This window comes from Silurus meridionalis, chromosome 6, assembly GCF_014805685.1.
Source record: "Silurus meridionalis isolate SWU-2019-XX chromosome 6, ASM1480568v1, whole genome shotgun sequence".
NCBI classification, from domain to species: domain Eukaryota; kingdom Metazoa; phylum Chordata; class Actinopteri; order Siluriformes; family Siluridae; genus Silurus; species Silurus meridionalis.
Window position 1 is genome coordinate 18,806,446 of NC_060889.1, and position 21,876 is coordinate 18,828,321.

Here is a 21,876-nt window from a genome sequence, read left to right on the forward strand (position 1 = left end):
ATCCCTCTGTTCATTCGTACACACACATACACACACACACCTTTTGGTTTCATCTTTGGCTTATTGTTTACCTCATTTCCTGTATTTCTTGCTACAGCACCAGCTTCGTTTGGAGCGTGAATGTGAAGCCGAGCTCGAGCGATTGCCCGACGAGATTTTCCGCTACCTTCAGGGCGAGCTAGAGAGCAAAGGCCTGCGCTGCGATGCTCTGTTCAGCCAACTGCCCAACCATGAAAGTGCAGGATCAGGCCCACCTTCCAACTGCAGCACGCCTCGTTTTAACTCACCAAATCACATGTCGAGCCTGGACAACAGCACGGCCTCGCTCGACAACTCCTCGTCGTCCAGCACCGTCACGTCCGAATCGGAGCTCACGGCCGTCTAACTCCTTCCTTATCACTCTGTCCTGCATTGCCATTTTTTTCACTGGATTATGGTGATCGAAGTAGTATTACTGAAAGGTGTATAAATGTTTTTAAAGGATTTCAGTAATGTTTTATCTCACATACCCCATTTTAAAGTCTTTTTTTTTATATTATTATTCTCTTGTTTTTTCTTTTAACCAAAGTTTTCTTGGATAAAATACCCATATCTGTGTTAAGCACTTGTGGAATGGAGGGATTTTTTTTTTTAAACAACAAAGAGACTCTATTTATTTCTGTGGTATGATATGAGGCAGACGGGAGGTTAAACTGTAGTGCTCTGCATTGTCCTGCAGGTGGCAGTGTGGCTTTAGGTGGTAGACTGGTGAGTTTAGTAACTCGGTGATATAAGCGCAAGGCATAATTTGAATGGTACTTGTTTACAAAATAATGCACAGATGGGCAATCCTATAAGCCAGGCTATCATCTCTTCTCCCTATGGGACTGTAAAGCTGATTCCCATTGCATATTTCTGCTGCATCCGAAACATCAGCGTAATTAATATTGTGTGTGTGTGTGTGTTGGGGAGGCAAATTATTTTTTTTTGCATAGGTTTCCTCTCCCCTGCCCTATCTTCCACTATCACTCCATACATACATGCCCCTCTCTGCAGTGTGTGGTATGGTTTAATCTAATCCCTGCTCTAATTCTGTGTGTAATTGGTGCACCAATCCCATGCACTGCATTCTGAAAACCACTACTGTTCAGGAAACTGGACATGGTTTTTGTTGTTCGTCAACCGATCGCACATTTGACCTACTATATCCTGCCGCTCGGTTTAATGGAATGTGAAGCTAAATGTGCGTGTGGTATCAGGGGTCGGGTGTAGCCAGAATGTGTTACCGAATATACATGAATGTCAACTCGTTTAGTAAATATTTGTAGAATATTTTAAAAGGTTTACGTTTTAGGTTGGGTCTCGAATAGATTTTTTGTTTTTACCCTCCAGATCTGTTAGTTTCTCTTCATCATGCTTTTCTGCTTCTCACTGGCAATTCAAGGAGGCTCCAGAGAGAGAGAGAGCAGGTCAGATTTCCTCATTGGTCTCTATCAGTAAGGGCCAAATGACTTATTAGAATTGCACTATTTGATGGAATGGGGTTGTTGACCACGAATAGAAAGAAAAATAACCCAACAGGCTACAGAAACCCCAGTGCAGAAAGAACAAAATATAGCAGCTTCAACAAGGGCGTGTTTTAGAAAAACGAGGTATACGTCGATCTGACATAGGGCTGATACTAAAACTGTGGACTGGTATTGAATATTATTTGAGATCCCTTTTTAAAGTCTGTTCCACTCATGTTTATGTGCTCCTTTATGCCCTGGTATTATTACTATCAGGAGAATCAGCTTGGTTAGTTGATGCATACATGCATCTGACTAGTTATACAAATGAAAAGTGAAAAATAAAAATAGGACAGTTGCATAACCTTTGCCAATTTCAGCTAGTAAAAAATTTTTCATACATAATTTGGAAGAATGAACTCGATCTCTAGTCTGTATTACGCACATATTTTGTAATTGCATAGCAAAGCAAAAAAATTTGGACCTTTTCAGTTTTCAACCTGTTAATGCACCCTCATTCCTCCATGGTTTCCTTTTATCCTCAGTGATTTTTCTCTTGGTTAGCAGGGACCTGTGGATGTGTTCTGACTCATGAACACATGACCAAGTTCCAGTGAGCTGTCGAGTCTGACATTTCCTCTCAATTCACTGTAGCAAAGGCAAAAACATGCTGCCACATTGCTTTTTAATAACAATCTGATAAGCTCCTGTAACACAGTGACACGCTGACGGAGCTCTCACTCTCTCTCTCACACACACACACATACCTCATTATGAGAGAAAGATCAGACATTACACCATGTGTGATTCTAAAAGGTAATGTGCGCAGTTGGTGTTAGTAGCTATTACCTGGTCCGTTTGATCGGGATGGTGGATTATTGTTGAGGAAATAATGAGGCCGTAGGCAAAGCAGCACTGCTATTCTCTGCAGAGTTGGGATGGTGCAGGCATTACCGGCTCACACCGAGAGGGGTAGACTGAGATTTTTGTCTCAGCTTGGTGTAAATTTAGAAGAATATAGGGTGTACACTGCTGTGTGTGTGTGTGTGTGTCTGTGTAAGTGTTTGTTAGAGAATGTATGAGGATGCAGTGGATCACTTGAGCTCTACAGAGCACCTGAGGTCTTTATCATGTTAGTGTTTAAAGCTTTAAAATTTTAAATAGGAGCAATGGTACTTATTGTAAAGTGCTGTCTGATGATGTACGACAAGGATCACCTTTATACAATAATACAAAGAAACAAAAAAGATTTGTTTGTGTGATATGGTTTAGACATGCCTCATTATGTCCAAATTGTAAACTATCAATAATAACATTGTGTCAGAATCATGTTAATCAGACTTAAGTAGTTTTATGTGTATTCTACTACTGATTAGAGTTGAAGGTCAAGTCAGCTTTGAGTGTGTTCTTGTACACGTGTGATTCAAAACTTTAGTGGATGCAAAAGATTATAGACATCTATAGATTTGTCTTTGAGTTTACACCCACACAATGAACATCTCCTCAATCTGTCATCTGCTGCCTGTCTGTCTGTCTATATGCAGGAAAAAACACCTCGTTATGAGCACTCGAGCATGCTGATTAAACTGTTTTGGTTATTTCACGCATTTTATCTCAAGTCATGTATGGCACAGCTGATACTCCTCCTCTAAGCGAGGACCTAACTTCACCTCACCTCTGTATTAACTATGCTAGAGACACTAAAGTGAGCATGAGTTTCCTACAAAGTAATTTTTTTTAATATTTTATGACTGTTTCCTAAAATAATTCATACATCTTCACATATTTACCCATGTCCTAATTGGTGCACTTTCATTTCCATTTGTTTTTGTTTGTACACTTATGTATTAGAAAGATATATCAAGCAGATTTTTTTATATCAAGCCTTTAGATCCAGGTACAGTAGCCAGTAAAAGTTATAATAAATGTTTAAACTTGAAATTTGCCCACTGATTACTTTGTGTTGAAGAGAGAGTGTGGGGGTGAGGGGGAGGGGTCAAGTAATACTGTGGCATTAAACAAGTTTAGAGCCATAGCACATTCAGTGTGTATGGTGAATATAAACACTTTAGCCAAGGGCTAATTTTATTTCGCCTCAAGTCACAGCTTTAACCCAAGTATATGTGGTATTTGTCTTTCTGTCTCTCTGCTTTTGCTCGCTCCGTCCATAATTGTCTTTCTGTATCTTTCTTACTGAAACACTGTATGTAGAGAAAAGTACTGCTCTGCCTTGTGAAAGGGAAAATCATTACTTTGGATGTAATTTTTATTGCTTCGACAAATGATACACTTAACTGTACATTCAATAAATACCGAATTTTGTCAAGATGTTTAGCACTCACTGCATGTTTCACTTTGTATAACTGTAACCAGACATTTGTGTGGTTTTGAATTGATCTTTTCAGGGACTTTATTATAACTGAATGAGTGAATTGCTTCATATAAACATGGCACATTTCCCCCAACTACATTTACAATATTTTTACATTTACTAACATTACCACATATAATATGCATTAACTGCTGAGGGAGAATCTTTAGTGATGGTTAACAAATAAATGCTAATCATTTCATGCGTATTAGATAAGTGAGAGTGTTTTCTGTCATGTGGTTTAACCCTAATAGAACTGGACAGCTGATATAGCGATAAAACTGATATTAGCAGGAGGAAGATACTTCTTTTTAATGTTCATATAAAGGGTTACACTGGAAATCTGTTACACTGGATTGTACGTGTGATGTGGAATGTCAGGAAGAGAAGCTGAAGCACCGCATTAGTCTTCATTATATATGCACAAAATCAATGTGTTCTATTTGTGGGGAAATGATTTAATGCACAAGTCTATTTTTTTCTTTATTGATCCGCCTCAACTTTAGCATTTGTTTTCAGTAGCATTTTAATTATTGCTTTATCCACATATGAAGAATAGAATACACTATATAGATAAAAGCATTGGGACGTGTTTATTTTCCAGTCATGTGGTTCTTTCCCAATCTGTTGCCACAACGTTGAAGGCACACAATTGTATAGAATGTCTTTGGATGCAGTAGCATGACATTTTCAATGAACTTGAACTTCAGTTCACTTGAGTGGCCTGCTATAGAGCTCTGACCTCAACCCCATTGAACACCTTTGGGATGAATTGAAACGTTGACTGACCCCCAGACCTCCTCACCCTACATCAGTACCTGACTTTAATAACACCCTTATGTCTGAATGAGCACAAAACTACAAGCACATTACAACATTTTGTGGAACATCATCCCAGAAGTGTGGAGATTATTATAAGAGCAAATGGGAATTAAATGAATCTTATTTCCAGGTGTCCACACATCAATAATCCTAAAAATTGATTTATTTTCATAATTTAATACAAAAAGACAAACTTGTATATTACATAGATTCATCACACTCAGACTGATATTTATTTTTATTAGTTTTTGTTTCTTTTAATTTCAAATATTTTGGCTCACATTCAACAATATTAGAAGACTTCATAAGACCAATCAAAAAACCATTTTAGAGAATTGTTGGCCTTCTGGAAAGTATGTTCATTTACTGTATATGTACTCAATGCTTGGTAGGGGCTCATTTTACTTTAATTACTGCCTCAATTCGACGTGGCATGGAGGTGATCAGTCTGTGGTACTGCTGAGGTGGTATGGAAACCCAGTTTTCTTTGACAGTGGCCTTCAGCTCATTTGCATTTTTTGGTCTCTTGTTTCTCATTTTCCTCTTGACAATAAACCAAGAGGAACCACCACTGACTGTGCAAACTTTACACTGGACCTCAAGCAACTTGGATTCTGTGCCTCTCAGACTCTGGAAACTTAATTTCTAAATGAAATGCTACATGTTCTTTCCTCTCCTCTGAAAAGACGACTTTGGCCCACTGAGCAACAGTCCAGTCCTTTTTGTCCTTTGACCAGGTAAGACACCTCTGACGTTGTCTCTGGTTCAGGAATGGCTTTACACAATGAACGTGCCAGTTGTAGCCCATGGATACGTCTCTGTGTGGTGGCTCTTAAAGCACTGACTCCAGCTGCAGTCCACTCTTTTGTGAATCTCCACCAAATTTTTGAATGTGCTTCATTTCATCTTTTTCTACCACATTTTTTCCTTCCATTCAACTTTCCATTAATGTGCTTGGATACAGCACTCTGAACAGCAGCTTCTTTAGCGATGACCTTTTGTGTTTTGTGTCAATGACCGTGTTCTGGACAATTATCAAGTCAGCAGTCTTCCCCCATGATTGTGTAGCCTGAACCAGACTGAGACACCATTTAAAGACTCAGGAAACCTTTGTGGATGTTTGGATTTAATGAGCTGATTAGAGTGTGACACCACGAGTCTCCAATATTAAACTATTTTATAATATTAAAATTTTCTGATATACTGAATTCATCATTTTGGGTTTTCATTATCTGTCAGCTAAATTAAAAGGAATAAACACTTGAAATAAATCAGTCTGTGTTTGATGAATCTATATGATATACGAGTTGCACTTTTTGTATTGAATTACTAAAATAAATCAACTTTTTAATAAAAATTCAAATTTATATATATATATATATATATATATATATATATATATATATATATATAATTGTATATGGATGGAAAAATCAGCTGTCTCAAAACTTTTGTCCATATAGTTTAGATTGCGATACTTTTTTTCTATTTTCTTGTATTGGGTACCTTTTCTTTCTGTCCCCGTCTTCTAAATGCCTTTGCTTATTTGCAGAGGATGAATGAGCTCTTGCTGTGAAAGAGTGTTTCTGAAGTAAGAGTGAACATTAAAGTCATTGTGTGAAGGCTGTGACCCTTTTACAGAGCTTAAATGGCTTTCGAGTTGTAGAAGAGCACTCAGATGTCATGTGATGTTAACATTATTTAATATTTGTGCCATTTGTAGACATAACATTTTTCCTTTTTGATGGTTTAGTGCCTTGGTTTAGTTTAAATGCATTTTTTCTCAAAGCCTCATGGGTGAAACACAAAGATCTGATCAGATGGTGAAGGACACGGATATATTAGAGCCTGCAAGAGTCTTATTGATTTGTGGTAATCCAGCTGTGTTTATTGATTCCAGATTACATTAAGAGTCCCGAAACAATTCCAGCTGCTACTCGCATCTTTCTGCTTTTATTTGTTGTGCTGCTCATTCGATCTACTTTTTTAGTTTTAGTCAGTCCCTCATTCACATTTTAAACACAGAGCTCTCCTTTCAGAGGGACTCTGTTCTCTCTCTCTCTCTCTTTCTTTCCTTGCTCTCATTTTCTTGTTTCCTTTCCAGTGAATGGATGGATGACAGGCTGACAGGAGAAACATCTGCATACTGACAAATACACAGTGTTTCTCTCTTCATGAAATTCTGGAGTGTCTGACAAAATGCTTTTCAAAGAAACAACAGTTTAAAGAGCGCTCCAACATTTTTGTGTGTTAATGTGCATGTCGCCTGTGTGATTTTCTGTTCTTTTCCATTATCTTTGCAGCGCAGGGATACGTTCTGAAATTCTTGCCTCTGGTAATCACACACACTCAGACACAATACAGATGCACCCCATGGACATAAAGCTGTTTAAACTCCAGGGTGTGTATGACCGATAGTACATCCACAAATTACAATTCACATCAGCATCATCAGGGCGCTTTTCAAATTTTAATTCAGATTTTTTTGAAGAAAGTGTAATGTCTTTGTAAACAACTTTCATAACTCACTTACGGTTTAAAAATATCTTGAGCTGACATTTTCTAGAAGCACACTTGAAGATGAACAAGGTTAAAGATGATGAAACATGCAAATGCTGCAAGCAAACAAGGTCTCTAGATGACCTGCACACAATCCTCACTCATACACACAGAAGCTCCCGCACGAGGCCGGATCTCAGAGCACGAAATGAGCAACTCGAATTAAACGGGCAAACAAGGAGGCAGATAAACGGATAAATTCTTAATGAGATCTACACCGATGAAAAGCACTTGATGACTCTTGGATGGGAACACGCTGTGAATAAAAGCAAAGAGAAATGAATGAAATACTCAAGAGCTTTGGAGCAGAGAGCAGGTCAGGAGGAAAAACAAGACTGGGTGATGAAATGAACATAAACATGTAGGTATGGTTAATTCATGGATAGCACACACACACACACACACACACACACACACAAATACAAACATGCACAGTGTGTGACATAAAAGCTTCCTGGGGACCTTTGCTATTTTTGCTTTTGGACATGCTCCACATCATTAAATACATAATACACCCCATAGACCCGCCCACTCATACATAAATAACTCAAATTAATTACTGCTAAAAACAAAATATTGCTAGAATCAGAGTACATTAAAACAAATCACGCAAAGAAAGCTGCAAATGCACTACCCTTTTTTAGCAGGAATGACCAAGTAGTTGAACCTACTGTTTACTGCAGCTGAATCACTTCTGATCGAACGGAAATGTGTGTGTGTGTCTGCACGCAAGTTAGTGTGTCCATGCACATAAAGAGAGGAGTCTTGGAAAATGTTTCTGTGTGTCAGATGTGTGGAATGATGTCTGTACGGTGAGATGTTAAGGGTTGATCTGTATGAATGTGTGTGTGCCTTCTGCATTATGCCTGTCAAGATGCAATTCTGTGAGTCAGTACCTAAGTAAAATTAATAGGCCAGGAAGAGAAAAGCGAACACACACACACACACACACACACACACACACACACACACACACACATCACATACTTTAAAATTGTGTGTGAAACATACAATCGTAACTGCTCTAAAGCTACTTTCTCCTGATCACTTGGTTTTCTAAATAATTAATCACAAGCAATTCACAAGCAATCTCAGTCTGTCTCTCTCTGTGTTTCTCACTCTCTCTCACACACTTACACTCCGGCTATCTGGATATGGAATGCAATTATTACACTTATCTCTGCTTCGGGATGCTTTGGGTTTGGAACGCCAATTTATTAAGAGCAACCAGACAGCCAGAAAGAAAAGTATCTACCTTATAAGGCGCTCAACACACAAATACACGAGCATACACATGAGACAATGACTCCACAATGGTCGCCTAGCAACAGGAATAGCTAAAAATACCTCACGCACGCATTCTATCACTCAAAACAATGGATCAAGCATCAGTAGCTACTTAGAATAGCTAAAGATCTGCACAAGTACTAAATCTGTCACACTCATTTCTTTTTCCCCCTGTCTCCATTTCTACGCGGTGATGGATGACTATCCTGAGCACAGAAATACAGAGATACGAGGAGAGGAGGAGGAGAAGGAAGAGAAGGAGGAAGTAGTCATAACTTCCCCTGTTTCTTTGTCCTGCTCCTATTCAATCACTAGACAAATAGTTACAGACACTTTATCTTTACAGCACAGAGTAAAGCCAGCTGTAACAAATACAGACCGTGACCACAGAAAACACAGTGACGACCGATAACGTACAGTACCACAGGGCTTGGACATGAAAGAACAAAGTCATCAATATAAAATAATAATAATAACAATAATAATAATAATAATAATAATAATAATCATCATCATCATCATCATTGAGTCCGTGTAGACACACAAGCAGGAACAGAGCATGTGTACATGCACTGAACACACATAGCAAAGGTCATTTCCTGTTTCTGTTCAGGATTTCCATAGTAACACTTCTCCCTTTGGCGTGTTGTGGGTGGTGTCCATGCTGTGAATGCCACCTCCTACTGACCATATATATCATCACTGCATAACTCGGCTCTTTCTTCCTCACGGCATGCTCAAGCTTCAGGTACGAGCCTGTCAGACAAAAAAACAACAAAAAATGTCCTTGGACTAAATTAGCTTAATATGTCAGTGGGAACTCTTCACTGGAAATCCTCTTGTTTATCCGACCGGGTTTCAGGAGGTTTAGCAAATCCGGCTCATACAATTTTAAATAGTATGTAATCTTCAGCACCAGCCAAATCATTTTTAAACCTGTCTCATGGTTTTTTACGTTGCATTTGTGAGTCCAGACTTAGGATGTTCTCAGTGTGCATCTTCCTTTAAAGGACCTGCTTATTATCTGTCCACGTCCTCTGCTTTTTCGTACGACTTTCTTGCGATTTTGAACGTGTATAGTGGGCCATTGGCCCGAATGTCTATTTGAAAATACCGTAATGACAATGACACGATAACAATACTGACACTTGACGCCATTCAAAAAGAGTAGAAAAACATCATCCTTCTATCTGAAATGGGAGTTTTGAATTGGCTCATACAGGAAGGAGGGGAAGAGAAAAGGCTCATTGGTTACTGGAATAGACAATTTTAGAGGTCTTAGAGTAAGGCAAAGGGATAAAACAATCCACAGTAAGGTACATCTTCAGAGAACCGAGAGGATTGGGGGTAGTAGAACATGACACTCACAGTTCATTTAAATACTAAAACGTTACTGCTTATCTAGTGGGAAAAGTAAACTTAAAGTCTCTTTACATGCTCTATCTCTGTCTCAGAATCCAGGAATGTGGCAGTTTGCTTCCAGTGAGGCCAGCAAAATGTAAATAAACCAAAGACCGAGGAAAAAGAACGAAGTCACCAGTTTGCAAGTCCGTGGGCCACCGAGTTCTCCTCCAGCCACCGAGGGGCGCCGGCGATACAGCAACACGCTCACACACACCACACACAGCACAGTGAAGAGTGTGACAGAGAATGCCAGTGAGCCTGGGTCTACAAAGAATTTTTTGCCTTGGCTTTGCCAGTACACTGCAGCAATGGTCCAAGCCACACCGATGCCCAGGAACACGTTCACTGCATTACTGCCAGTCACATTTCCAATAGAAGCGTCAGCATACTGGTCCTGAATGGCAGCCACCTTACTGGCAAAGGTGTCTGTGGAAGAGAGGAAACAGGAATATTGTTTAATAAATCAATTTGTCCAGCTGCCAGGTAACAACAGGCATATGACTATTGGAAATATACTATAATGATAAAAGGTTAGATAAATATTTGCAGCGGGTGGAGAAAGGATGGTCAGGGAAATTAAGATTCCACACATCGTAAAGATAAAGCTGGTAAACAAGCTGGCTGAAGTAATTAAACCATGCATCACTTCTTCTGCATTTACATTCATTACTCCCTACATGTGTGTTTAAATCCAATATTGCGCTGGCCACTTAATTCAGCTATTGCATAAGCTCTATATGTATTATTACAGTTAAGTGTACAAGTTCTGCATGTTCTACTCATCCTCAGTGTGTGCTTGTGTGTGATGCACTGAGATTGACTTAACTTGCATTCAGTTTATATTCCAGCCTTCTGGACAAAAAAATTTACTGGCTGGGCATGATATATAATTTACACAAATTTGAAAATATAAAAAAAGTCCTTTTTATAAAATAGTCCTGGCAGTCTGAGAAAACCTGTTAGATCCTGTCAAGGTTTTCCCAGGCCACACCCACTCCACACAGTTAACAGTAAACAGAAAAACATGGGCATTTCAGCCCTGGTGGCAGCTACACATTTGTCTGATGCAATAAAACATTCTAAAATGACCTAATTTCACATGAGCATTTACTGATTTCATTTATTCTCAATTAGACCTTAGATTAGATTTTTTAATGTAAATTACAATCAATAATTCACACTCAATTTATTACTTTTTAACATGTCTATGTTGTTCTCATAAAGATCAGTATAAAGATGATTAGCTGTTATATACATCAAATATAGAGCCATAAAACATATGTATGGGCATAAAAAATTAAGCCAAGCCCAACATGGAAAAATATTTGAATGGCTTTAACAACAGACCACTAGTTAGCAAAATTGCAAGAATTAAACAAATACTGTGAACTGTTTGAAGAAAAAGTCTAGAAACTGGGAAATTTGACTTATTCACACAAAAACACAGGTCTGTGTGAACATAAAAAAAAAATAAAAAAAATTCTAAAAGATTAGTCATTATTTGAATATGTGCCACACCTGATGCAGCCAATCAAAGGCCTGATAACAAGCTCATAAATGAAGCCAGGATTAACAGAGCAGATAGACATCTACTCTATTTGGTTAATAATTGCTCAATTTCTGATTAATTATTTCTGCTCAATATTTTTGCATTTTGGGTTTGGACCCTTTTTTCCCCAGCAGTCTACTTTTCATTAATTGCCCACTTGTTTCATCATTCATTCAGTTACAAACCTGGTACTGATGTGCCCAGTGCAACGAACACCACGGCGGTAACGGAGTCCTTCAAGCCGATGGTGCAACCAAAGTGTGAGGCCAAATCCCCTGTCACTGCTGTTAAAACGCCAATCAAACAGATTGATACAATGAAACACGCCCAGCCGTTCCAGTACTCAGTAGGTGGCACAAACGCGAACAGAACCTTCCAGAAGACTGTAAGGAAATGCATGATGTAGTCGAAGCAGGAGGGAAGGCGCTCTTCACCACTCTCTTCCTCATCGTCATTACCTGAAGGGCCGAAGGGCAAAGTTTAGACTAGGAAAAGCAGATAGGGCATGAATATTTCATGATGTATAACAGCTGAGAAAGGGCAGTGTAGTATAAATATGAATCAGTCATCAATCAAACCACTTGGGACTGACATGAGGTCAGACTGGATTAACCCCCTGTGTGTAGTCATTAGCTTATTTTAATTATCCATTTCAGTAGCACAAAAAGGGTAAGTATATTTTTATAATCTTAAGATAAGCACTCAGATCTAGTGGCTCTAAGTGACAAGTGTTTCAGCCTACCTGCGCTCACCGTCACTGCACTGACAAACTGCTCCCTCCAGCTGCTGCTGCCAACTACCAGAGCCAGATTGGTCTTTTTAATGAGCTTATCCACTGTGCTCTACACACACACACACACACACACACACACACAAACACACAAACACACAAAAACAAGTGTACTTTATATATTGATCATTAATATTACAAATCAATAATATCTATTGATGTAAAAATACAATTGGTCTTTAGACTCATATATAGGAAGGAAATGTAATGGCAGACCTTATAGCTATAATGACGCACTTTGGACTTCAATATCATATTGGATAAACACAAAATGTCCAGCTGTCTGGGTCACACTGAGTTTTTTAATATGTGACAAATATTTGAATTCTTCTTTGGAAAACTACCCCCTGTTGTATTGTAATCGAAATGCTTTAATAATTCATATATAATTATAATTCATTAGAATAAGAAATGTAGTAACTGTAATATGTAACAACATATTGTAGCTAGGCTAATAGATTATTTTTGCTGAAGTTATTTAGATACTATTTGTATACCAATTATTCTATGAACAATGAGGGCTGCATAGCTTGTTGAGGAATTACAAGACAGAACAGCAATTAATATAAATGCAAAAATAATAAAAAATAAATAACAAATTACTCTGCCAAAGCGATTGTGGTTTTCTAATGTATCACTGCATGACCACTGCATACCCCTAGCATACACTGGACTACCCTTAGTTTTCATTTTGGTTACCTTAAACTCATAGGATTCCTCAATCACCACTTCCAGCCTGGTGTGGTCTCCCAGACTGGGACATCCCATCTTAGCTACTTCTTCCTCTGCTCCCACAGCTGGCTTGTTCTCATTGGAATCACCTAAAAAGACAGAGACAGACAGAGTGAGAGCTAGAAAGAGAAAGACAGAGACTAACAGTGACTGATTAGAAAGAAATTAGCTAACAGAGAGGTAACAGAGATACATGTGTCTTTTTAGCTCCTGAAAAGCAGGAATTCAATAAATCTCAGAAGAATCAGGGTGGTCCAGTGGTAGCCAATTATAATCCCAGGATAATAAATGTCCATGCAGCTAAGTATTAATGCACCTAATGCTGCTCCGCATCATAGGTTGCATGTACAAATAATTTGTCAAGGTGTGCTGGTGCTATAAACAAATAAGATAAGAAAAATAAAATAAAATAAAGTAATACAAAAAACAAATTTGTACAGAGCATGTACTAGAAAGTGAACCAAGACAAATCAGAAATGTCATTTCCTTTTACTCTCTTCATAAGGGTTCTATAGTTAGTAGTAAAGAATAATACTCTCTCTCTCTCTCTCTCTCTCTCTCTCTCTCTCTCTCTCTTAAAAACCTTGTTATAGATCATGTGTTAAACTGAATGTAAAAACTAATGACTGTGGTTTCCTGTGAATATACAGTATACAATATCACTTTGCACACACACACTGTGAAGAGGAGGGTGACATCAAGCCATGTGATAATTCCTAAGGTAGATGTTTGATAATAAGTGTCGTCTCATTAGAAAGTGTCTCTACAGCGCATGTGTTAAGGCTTGTGTGTGTCTGAGGTCTGATGGTCATTAATGGTGCTGATTATATAAAAGGATTTTTTTTTTCACAATCAAGCTGCCTTGTGGCTTCTACCCAAGAGAGAATAAACATGAGCTACTATGACTAAGAATTGAGGACTGTGGGATGTGATATTGTGAGGTGATTACTGATATATATTGCATAGATACTTTTCTGAAATTAGACAGGACTTTTATATTATTGACTAATTCCTTTGTGAATACTGGGGAAAGGTTTTTTGTTTGTACCACAGAGCTGTTGAATTCTCAGTTATTTGTTCGTTAGAAAAGCTCCAGCTGCTTAATCATTATCATTTCTAGAGGTATCACTAATACATTAATATATGTAGATGCTGCACATGTTCCTAATGTGTATGTTTTTAACAATATATTTAAATATAGATACAGTGGAACCCGGTTATCTCGCCCTCGGTTAACTCGACAACCCTATTAAGTCGACGTTTTTGAAGTGGAACCGCCAAATTCTCGCTTTTTCTACGCATTTTTTATCGGTTATGTCGACTTTTTTTATGTCGCGGAACCCTGATATCTCAAACACAAGGGGGGAAAAATAAGAAATTTTAACTTCAGTTATGTCGATCGGCACTGTGCAGCCGCAGAAGAACTCGAGAAAGTGGCGGAAAAATCAAACCTTACAGATACTACAGGTGTTTGTATTGTATACTGGTGAATCTCTGCTGTTAGTAAGTGCACATATGCATTTTTTTGTTAAATGTTATGCGATGAACGGGAGCGCGGCGCTCCCGGCTTCAACTCCTTACCGGCGGCGGCGTCGCTCCTTACCGAGAGCCGTGCTCCTTACCGAGCGCGCGAGCAGGGTAAGGAGCACGGCTCTCTCGGTAAGGAGCGACGCGCGCGCTCGGTAAGGAGCACGGCTCTCTCGGTAAGGAGTTGAAGCCGGGAGCTTCAGAGAAAGCGGCCGAGAAAGCACCTGCCACGCCCCCTTCGGCCGTTCACGTTTGAGACTTTCTGTCCCTCGTTTTTGGTTTCGGGTTCGGTTTTGGATCTTCCGGGTTTTTTTTCCGGCTTCGCGCCGTGCCGCCGGTCGGCTTTTTCGGACACTTTGCTTTGTGTGTTTGTGCGGATTACTTCAGCCTGATGGTCATAAGTTTTCAGACACTTAGTTATGTTTTTTTTTTTTTTTCCACATGTGGACTAAATGTGAGACGGCACTGTGCAGCCGCTGTTTTTTTTTTTTTTGAGCGATCTGTGTGTTTATAATGTTGGAGAATATAATAAAGGTTTGTATGGAGAATGGACGGTGGTTTGTATTGTATACTGGTAAATCTCTGCTGTTAGTAGGTGCACTTATGCCTTTTGTTGTTAACAAACGTATGTACATTTTATAGCATGCCTTCATCAAACAAATCGCAGCAATGCTGTTGTGTAAAAAAAACTCTCCAAAAACACGTGCATGCACATTCTCATTTATTAACGCACATCATGTACATAAAGAAATTTCAAGCACGTTAATATACTGCCGCCATTTTGTTTTCGTTTATCTCGATCATCGGTTACCTCGATGCTTTTTGGCGACCCCTAGGACATCGACATAACCGGGTTCCACTGTATATGTTTACAACAAAAATCGGATCAGCAAATGCCGTGGTGTAAGATGAGCTCAGAAAAGTGCAGTTGTAGAATTGACTGATTGACATTGGAGTGTTAAAGGCCAACTGAATTGTGTTTTTACTAAGACAGTATGCCTCTTAATGCTTTATTCCTTCCATATTGTTCACCACTAACACTAAGGTAGCACACACACTTTACCATGTTTCTGTCCAATCTCCAGAAGAAGCGGCTCGCCCAATTCAATAATGAAGCTTTTGTTTTTCTCATACTCCTCATCATCAATGATCTTTACTTCAATAATCTTCCTGTAAACAGAAAGAGTTAAATAACAGTAAACAGGTATGCAACAAACCCGGGTTGATGGTAACAATACACTCCATCCATTAATCGTAGAATGTATTCATGCACATCTTACCCCGATATTTCGGTTGCAAATAATGCATCAAAGATTTATTCTTCTACGCATTACACATTTTACACACACACATACACACACATGCCCGCACACACACACACACACACACACACACACACAGAAAAACCTCTCAGCACAGCAGTACATCTGCACAGGAAGCAGTCAACAGATTGAGAGCTACTTAAGGAGAGTGAAGAAGAAATAATGACTGAGTGTAAGAGAGAAACAGGCTCAAGGGGAAAGTGTGCAGCTCAGCGATCAAGATCAACTAGTGATGAGATGAAGAGGAAACAGTTTAAATGAGTAAAAAAGGGAGAGAGAAACAAAATCATTAAGGACCAGTGTGATTGACTGTAATGATATGGTTGATAAGCACGCATAGGAAGAAAGGAAGAGAGAGAGAGAGAGACAGAGACAGAGAGAAAAAGGAGTAAAAGGACAAAAGTGTGACAGAAACTACATAAACCAGAACATATAATTCTTTGTCTCTTGTCACACAGAGTTAGATGACATAGTAATGAAAGTCAGCAGTAGAAAGTAAACTAGAACTCATCATTCTTTTGTCTATTACACAAACACACACACACACACACACACACACACACACACACACACACACACACACACACACACACACACACACACACACACAAACACACAAACACACACAAACACACACACAGTACTACAAACTTCACAGAAAATAATATTGACAGGAAAATCACCAATAAAGCAGATGTCTGTCTGCAATGCCAATTTTCCATGCAGCGAAATTATTATTCCACTGCTACACCACCATCACTTTGCTACCTAGTAAATGATTAAAAGTTTAGGCAGGTCTTCCTATTTAAATATAGAATATATATATATATATATATATATATATATATATATATATATATATATATATATATATTTTTTTTTTTTTTTTTTTTTTTTCCTATGGCTACTGAGCTTTTATGTAGTAATAATATATATATTTTTTTTATTAAAAAACAGGTAAGATAAAAAATTGACTGTGAGAAATATAATCTTCCTTCATTTAAGCCAATCAGTATTTAATGACTCAGGTCACTACAACAATTGTTACATTAAATACTTTTAATTTCATTTTTTTTATTATAGCAGCATTTAAATAATGTATCTCTCAGACTTACAGCACACCTATATTCCCCTTTGTCAGCCATTTTCATAAAAAAAAATAAAAGAAATGTAATTTAAACTTTTTTGCTGTGAATTCTGACTCCATGAGCTTATCCAACAAAATCCATTTGAATAAAAAGTTCAAATACAATATCAATTGTATATTTCAGTTTTCCTTTCATTCCTTTTACAGACAGTCATGAAAACTGTTTTTTTATTTACATATAGTAATTGAAAATTGGTTTCCCTCCACTTGCTCATGTGATTTCTTTCATTCCACTATTATTCCTCGTTTTCTCTCTTTCATCATTTCTAACTTCTTACTCTCCATCCCCCTCTTGCCTGCTCCTTTTCGCTTCTCTCTTATTCGATTTTCCTGCTCGCCTTCTTGAAAACAATCCAGCTGCACAATTAAGATCTTGTCTGCTCTGTCTTTTTCCTTCTTCTACTCTGTCTAACACACACACACACACACACACACACACACACACACACACACACACACACACACGCAAAGACAGAAGGCTGCAGGGATTTCATCATAGGGTGTGGTGGCTATAAAGAGCATATGGCCTGTGATTTATTGCCATGTACAGCCACCTGAAGAGTAACATTCTTCTATCTCTTAAAGAACCAGTGACAAATGTTTCTCATTTCTCTGAGTGTTTTGCATAAAAAAGCCAGTTTTCAAAAGTCATCCACTTAGAGTGGCATTAAATCAAACCAAAAGCCCTCAAAGTAGCAGGGGGAACACGCATTCGCTTAAGGGTGCCAATGTAGAATCAATGCCACTGCTGGAGAGAGAGATAGACTGAAAGCCTTCTTACAGCGCACACAAGCGGGAAGCCTGCAAAATTCACACAAAACATCTTACACAGAGTCAGACATTAGCTGTAAACAAATTATCTTATCGCTGAACTTGCTTGACCGATAATGCCAAAAAGAGCTATTAAAAGAGAAATATTTAGACACAACTCTCAATTTCTCTCTTATACATACGCAATACTAAAGTTTAAACGAAGTATTGTTTGCTTTGCAACTGGAGATTTCATGTCTGATCATTGTGAAACAACACACACACACACACACACACACACACACACACACACACACACACAAACACAGAACAGTTTAGTATAATCATTGCTAGTGGTACATAGACTAAACAGCATTAATAATTTAATCATGCAAATGTATATATAATCATGCAAATGTAAATCTTCTGCATTTCCATGTTCCACTAATAACTGCAAATCTAGTGTGTGTGTGTGTGTCTGTGTGTGTATGTGTGTGTGTGTGTGCGTGTGTGTGCGTGTGTGTGTGTGTGTGTGTGTGTTGACAGATAACAGATTATCTGACAGTTCAGATAAACCTGCATATTTGCTTATTGTGCCTCTTAGTGTGTATGTATGTGGACAGAGAAATAGGGTGAAAATAAATTAGGCCACATACAGGCAAAGGGTCTAAGAAATCCATCATTTATGAGCTGCTCATGTTCTCCAAAATTCACCACCTGCTCCCGCCTGTACGCACATGCATGCATGCAAACACACTCACACAGCCACACGCAGCCTGTGCTCCCTCCGAATAAAACAAACTATCTTGCTTCATGGTGGGGCATGAGGATAGAACTGTATGTTTATAAGCTTGCCTCAGTGTGGCTCCTCTTAGATGTCGCACAAGTTTGCAAAAACACTGTGGAATGTTGTTTCTGAGAGAGCCACAGTGCCACTATCTTCTAACATTCCTGTTTTTTTGTAGTGTAAATTCAATTTGATTCATTATTCATTCATTGGGAATAAGCTGAGAAGGTCAGTCCAGACATCTCTATCCCTGGCTAAAGATTTAAGCTACTACTGGCAGATCCACACTTGTTTCTAAGCCAACTATGAGATGACATCTGCCATCAGGTTCTGGGTCAGTCCCCAGGGTATTTGTTCAGCAGGAGCCAATCAGGAGGGAACCTTGTAGTTGGGCTGAACAAATTTATTTTGCACCTTTTCCATAGAGAATGAGTCTAGCAACTCAAGGCAACATCAAAGAAACCTATTGCTTACAGTCTTTTCTGTCCCTTTGTTACTACCCACAGTTTTGCAATCATAGGTGAGTATAGGGTCATAGATTGACCAGAGCTTTTGCTTCATCACCACAGACCAGAACAGTGACTGTTATCCTCTGCTACCACTGAGCTGATCTGTTTATCAGTCTCACACTCTCATTTTCCATTACATTTCAAATAAGATCCCATGACAAGTCCTGCACCAGGGACAAGGTCTCTCTTTTTTGGGTAAGAGCTTTGGCCTTGGTGCTGATTTTCATCTCCAGTGCAAAATTTTTAACAGTGACAAGGTCGAGTACATAAAAGACATCCAGTCCAGAAGGTGCCAAAAGGAACATCAACTGCATATTGCACAAATGCAACCTCTAGGCCTTCTCACCATACTGAATACAACTCTATTCTTGTTTGTGTCTTTACATCCTTTCTATGAACTGCAAGTCTCAATGTACCCCATCCCCATACTCCTGATTCAGTGCTTCACTACTGAAGCCACATACATTACAGTACGTGGCAAGAGAGAAAGAGAGAGAGAGAGAGAGAGAGAGAGAGAGAGAGAGAGAGAGACAGAGAGAGAGACAGAGACAGAGAGAGAGACAGACAGACAGACAAGTAAAAGAAACCAATTAAAACTAAAGAAAGAACAGTTGAAACATCTACATCTATTGTATTTATACAATTATATAAAAATGAGTGAACACAAAGCACATAGTACTGGGGAGTTTAAGATGCTTAGTAAATGCCTATAGCAATACAGTTGTCTTAAATTTCTCTATCATTCTATCATTCTATCTATCTATCTATCTATCTATCTATCTATCTATCTATCTATCTATCTATCTATCTATCTATCTATCTCTTTCACAAAGTACAACATTCCTGTACTTCAAGTTCAAGGTTATTTTTATAGCTTATACCTTGAGAGGAACCAGACTCAAAAGGGGAACCATCCTCATTTGGGTGCTATCAAGAGTGTGATTATAAATTTGAGAGAACCACCATGAGCACCTGAGCGTGTGATTATTAGTAATGCCCTTTCTACAGTCTTACACAGTCAGTTGACATGTTGAACCAGGAGCCATTAAACAACTCATAAAATAGATCAACATCTGAGATCCTTATAGATCCAACACCAACTCCTCCATGCCAGAGCCTTTAAATGTTCAAAGAAATCTAATCTATCCAAAGGGCGCTGTCACATCTCTAGATGGTTCGGGATGTTTGCAGGGTCGAAATCTACTCTTTAAAAGGTCCATACTGTACTTGAGTAAAACTACAAATAACCTGCATTAATATCACTCCAGTACAAAATTACTTCTTTTTACATTTCCAGTTGAGTAAAAGTACAAAAGGTACAGTATTTGCTTTTAAATGTACTGAAGTATTAAAATAACGAAAGTACTGATCTTTGGGGACTGTATTCAATCTTTAAGTCAATTCGTTAAATCCATTCTCCTGCAAATCATGCCTTTTTAAGGAAAGAGTAACCTAACTGCACGCAAACTCTCATGAACATACAGTTGTGGTCTCACAACAAGTTCACATTTAACACAAACTGTATATTCACCTTATATGAGTAGTAAAGAAAAACACTTATAAGACATTACACATTAAAATAGAATGAAGTAGGAGAACATTTTCTTAAAATATAAATATTATTATAAAGTACAGATACTGATAAAAAACTTAAGTACTTAAGTCCAGGAAAAAGTCTTTGCAATTGCACATCAGTTCTTGGCTGGTAAACAGAGTGTGTACGTAAAAAGAGAGTATGTGCGTAAAAGAGAGAGATTTGCTAATTTTATTGCTTTCTTGTGAGTAACGTTAATAGGGTAACAAAAACCTGCGTAAACATTTATGAGGACTTGTTCCATCAGGAATCAGCTGTCGAAGACATTTTTAATTTGATATCATGTGGAAATAACAGTTAGGTTAGGGGTAATACATTTTTATTAGCCATATGGTGAGTTATAACAGTGTGTAGACTGATTTATGTTGACAACTGACTTGTAGCACACTTTACAATAGTAATGATGTAGCATCAGTTTCTAAGTGAGTTTATCTGAAATACAGGTACTGAAATATAAGAGCTACAAAGTTAGTTGTTATGACATTCTTTTGTTAGTGTCATAACACCACCTTATGTCAATATAATATCTATTACTTATCTATTACTATACTTAATGCATTATGAGATTGAGCTAAAAAAACATATTCATAAATGCAGTAATTTGATAGAATGGGAATAGACAAATCAGAAAGACTTAACGATTTACTTAAATGACAGTAAGAAAGGGGCTTTTACATGCCACATACACATTACAGCACAATGAAATGATTTCTTTGCATAACCCAGCTTGTTGCAAAGCTTTGGTCAAAGCAAAGGTTCAGCCATGATACTGCACCCCTGGAACAGAAAGTATTAAAGGCTTTGTTCAAGGGCCTTTTTACACAAGGACTAAGAACTGAGTCACTTTCAGTAACTTGGTTTTAATTGATGGTGTATTTTTCGAAATAAATAAACCAAACAAGTCAAATCAACACCTGCACAAACCAATGCTCATTAAAAATATTTCCAAAATATAAACCAATATCTTAAAGACCATATATTTTATTTCAGCTTTCAAAATTCAGTCTAACAGCAATGTTTTTCACCACAATTCTGTCACCTGCCAATTTCTACCCAGCAGTCAGCTCTAGTTTCTCATACAACTATCACCCAGGGAGAGTGAAAACTAACACATTTGTCCTTTTGAGACATATAAAGCCAGTCAACCACATCTTATCAAAATTCTGCTCAGACTCCATCACAGCACAATGTAACACATTTGAATGAAAGTGCTATCTACCTTCTTCTGCATACATGAGC

At 38.2% G+C, this 21,876-nt stretch overlaps 2 protein-coding genes across 5 annotated transcripts in view; one reads left to right on the top strand and one right to left on the bottom strand.

Annotated features, from left to right (window-relative positions):
* plcb3 (phospholipase C, beta 3 (phosphatidylinositol-specific)) overlaps nucleotides 1-3,815 on the top strand; it is a 59,473-nt gene extending 55,658 nt beyond the window's left edge. For all 4 annotated transcript variants that reach the window (XM_046851039.1, XM_046851040.1, XM_046851042.1 and 1 more), the window contains one exon: nucleotides 98-3,815. In XM_046851039.1, coding sequence (XP_046706995.1) covers nucleotides 98-385 — 288 coding nt within the window. In that variant the 3' untranslated portion in view covers nucleotides 386-3,815. The remainder of the gene's footprint in view (nucleotides 1-97) is intronic.
* A 3,316-nt stretch (nucleotides 3,816-7,131) lies between these two features.
* slc8a4b (solute carrier family 8 member 4b) overlaps nucleotides 7,132-21,876 on the bottom strand; it is a 58,871-nt gene continuing 44,126 nt past the window's right edge. Inside the window, exons 6-10 of the mRNA XM_046851921.1 lie at nucleotides 15,592-15,698; nucleotides 12,969-13,090; nucleotides 12,222-12,321; nucleotides 11,665-11,937; nucleotides 7,132-10,356 (exon numbers count right to left, since the gene is read on the bottom strand). Of these exons, the coding sequence (XP_046707877.1) occupies nucleotides 9,977-10,356; nucleotides 11,665-11,937; nucleotides 12,222-12,321; nucleotides 12,969-13,090; nucleotides 15,592-15,698 (982 nt within the window). The 3' untranslated portion in view covers nucleotides 7,132-9,976. The remainder of the gene's footprint in view (nucleotides 10,357-11,664; nucleotides 11,938-12,221; nucleotides 12,322-12,968; nucleotides 13,091-15,591; nucleotides 15,699-21,876) is intronic.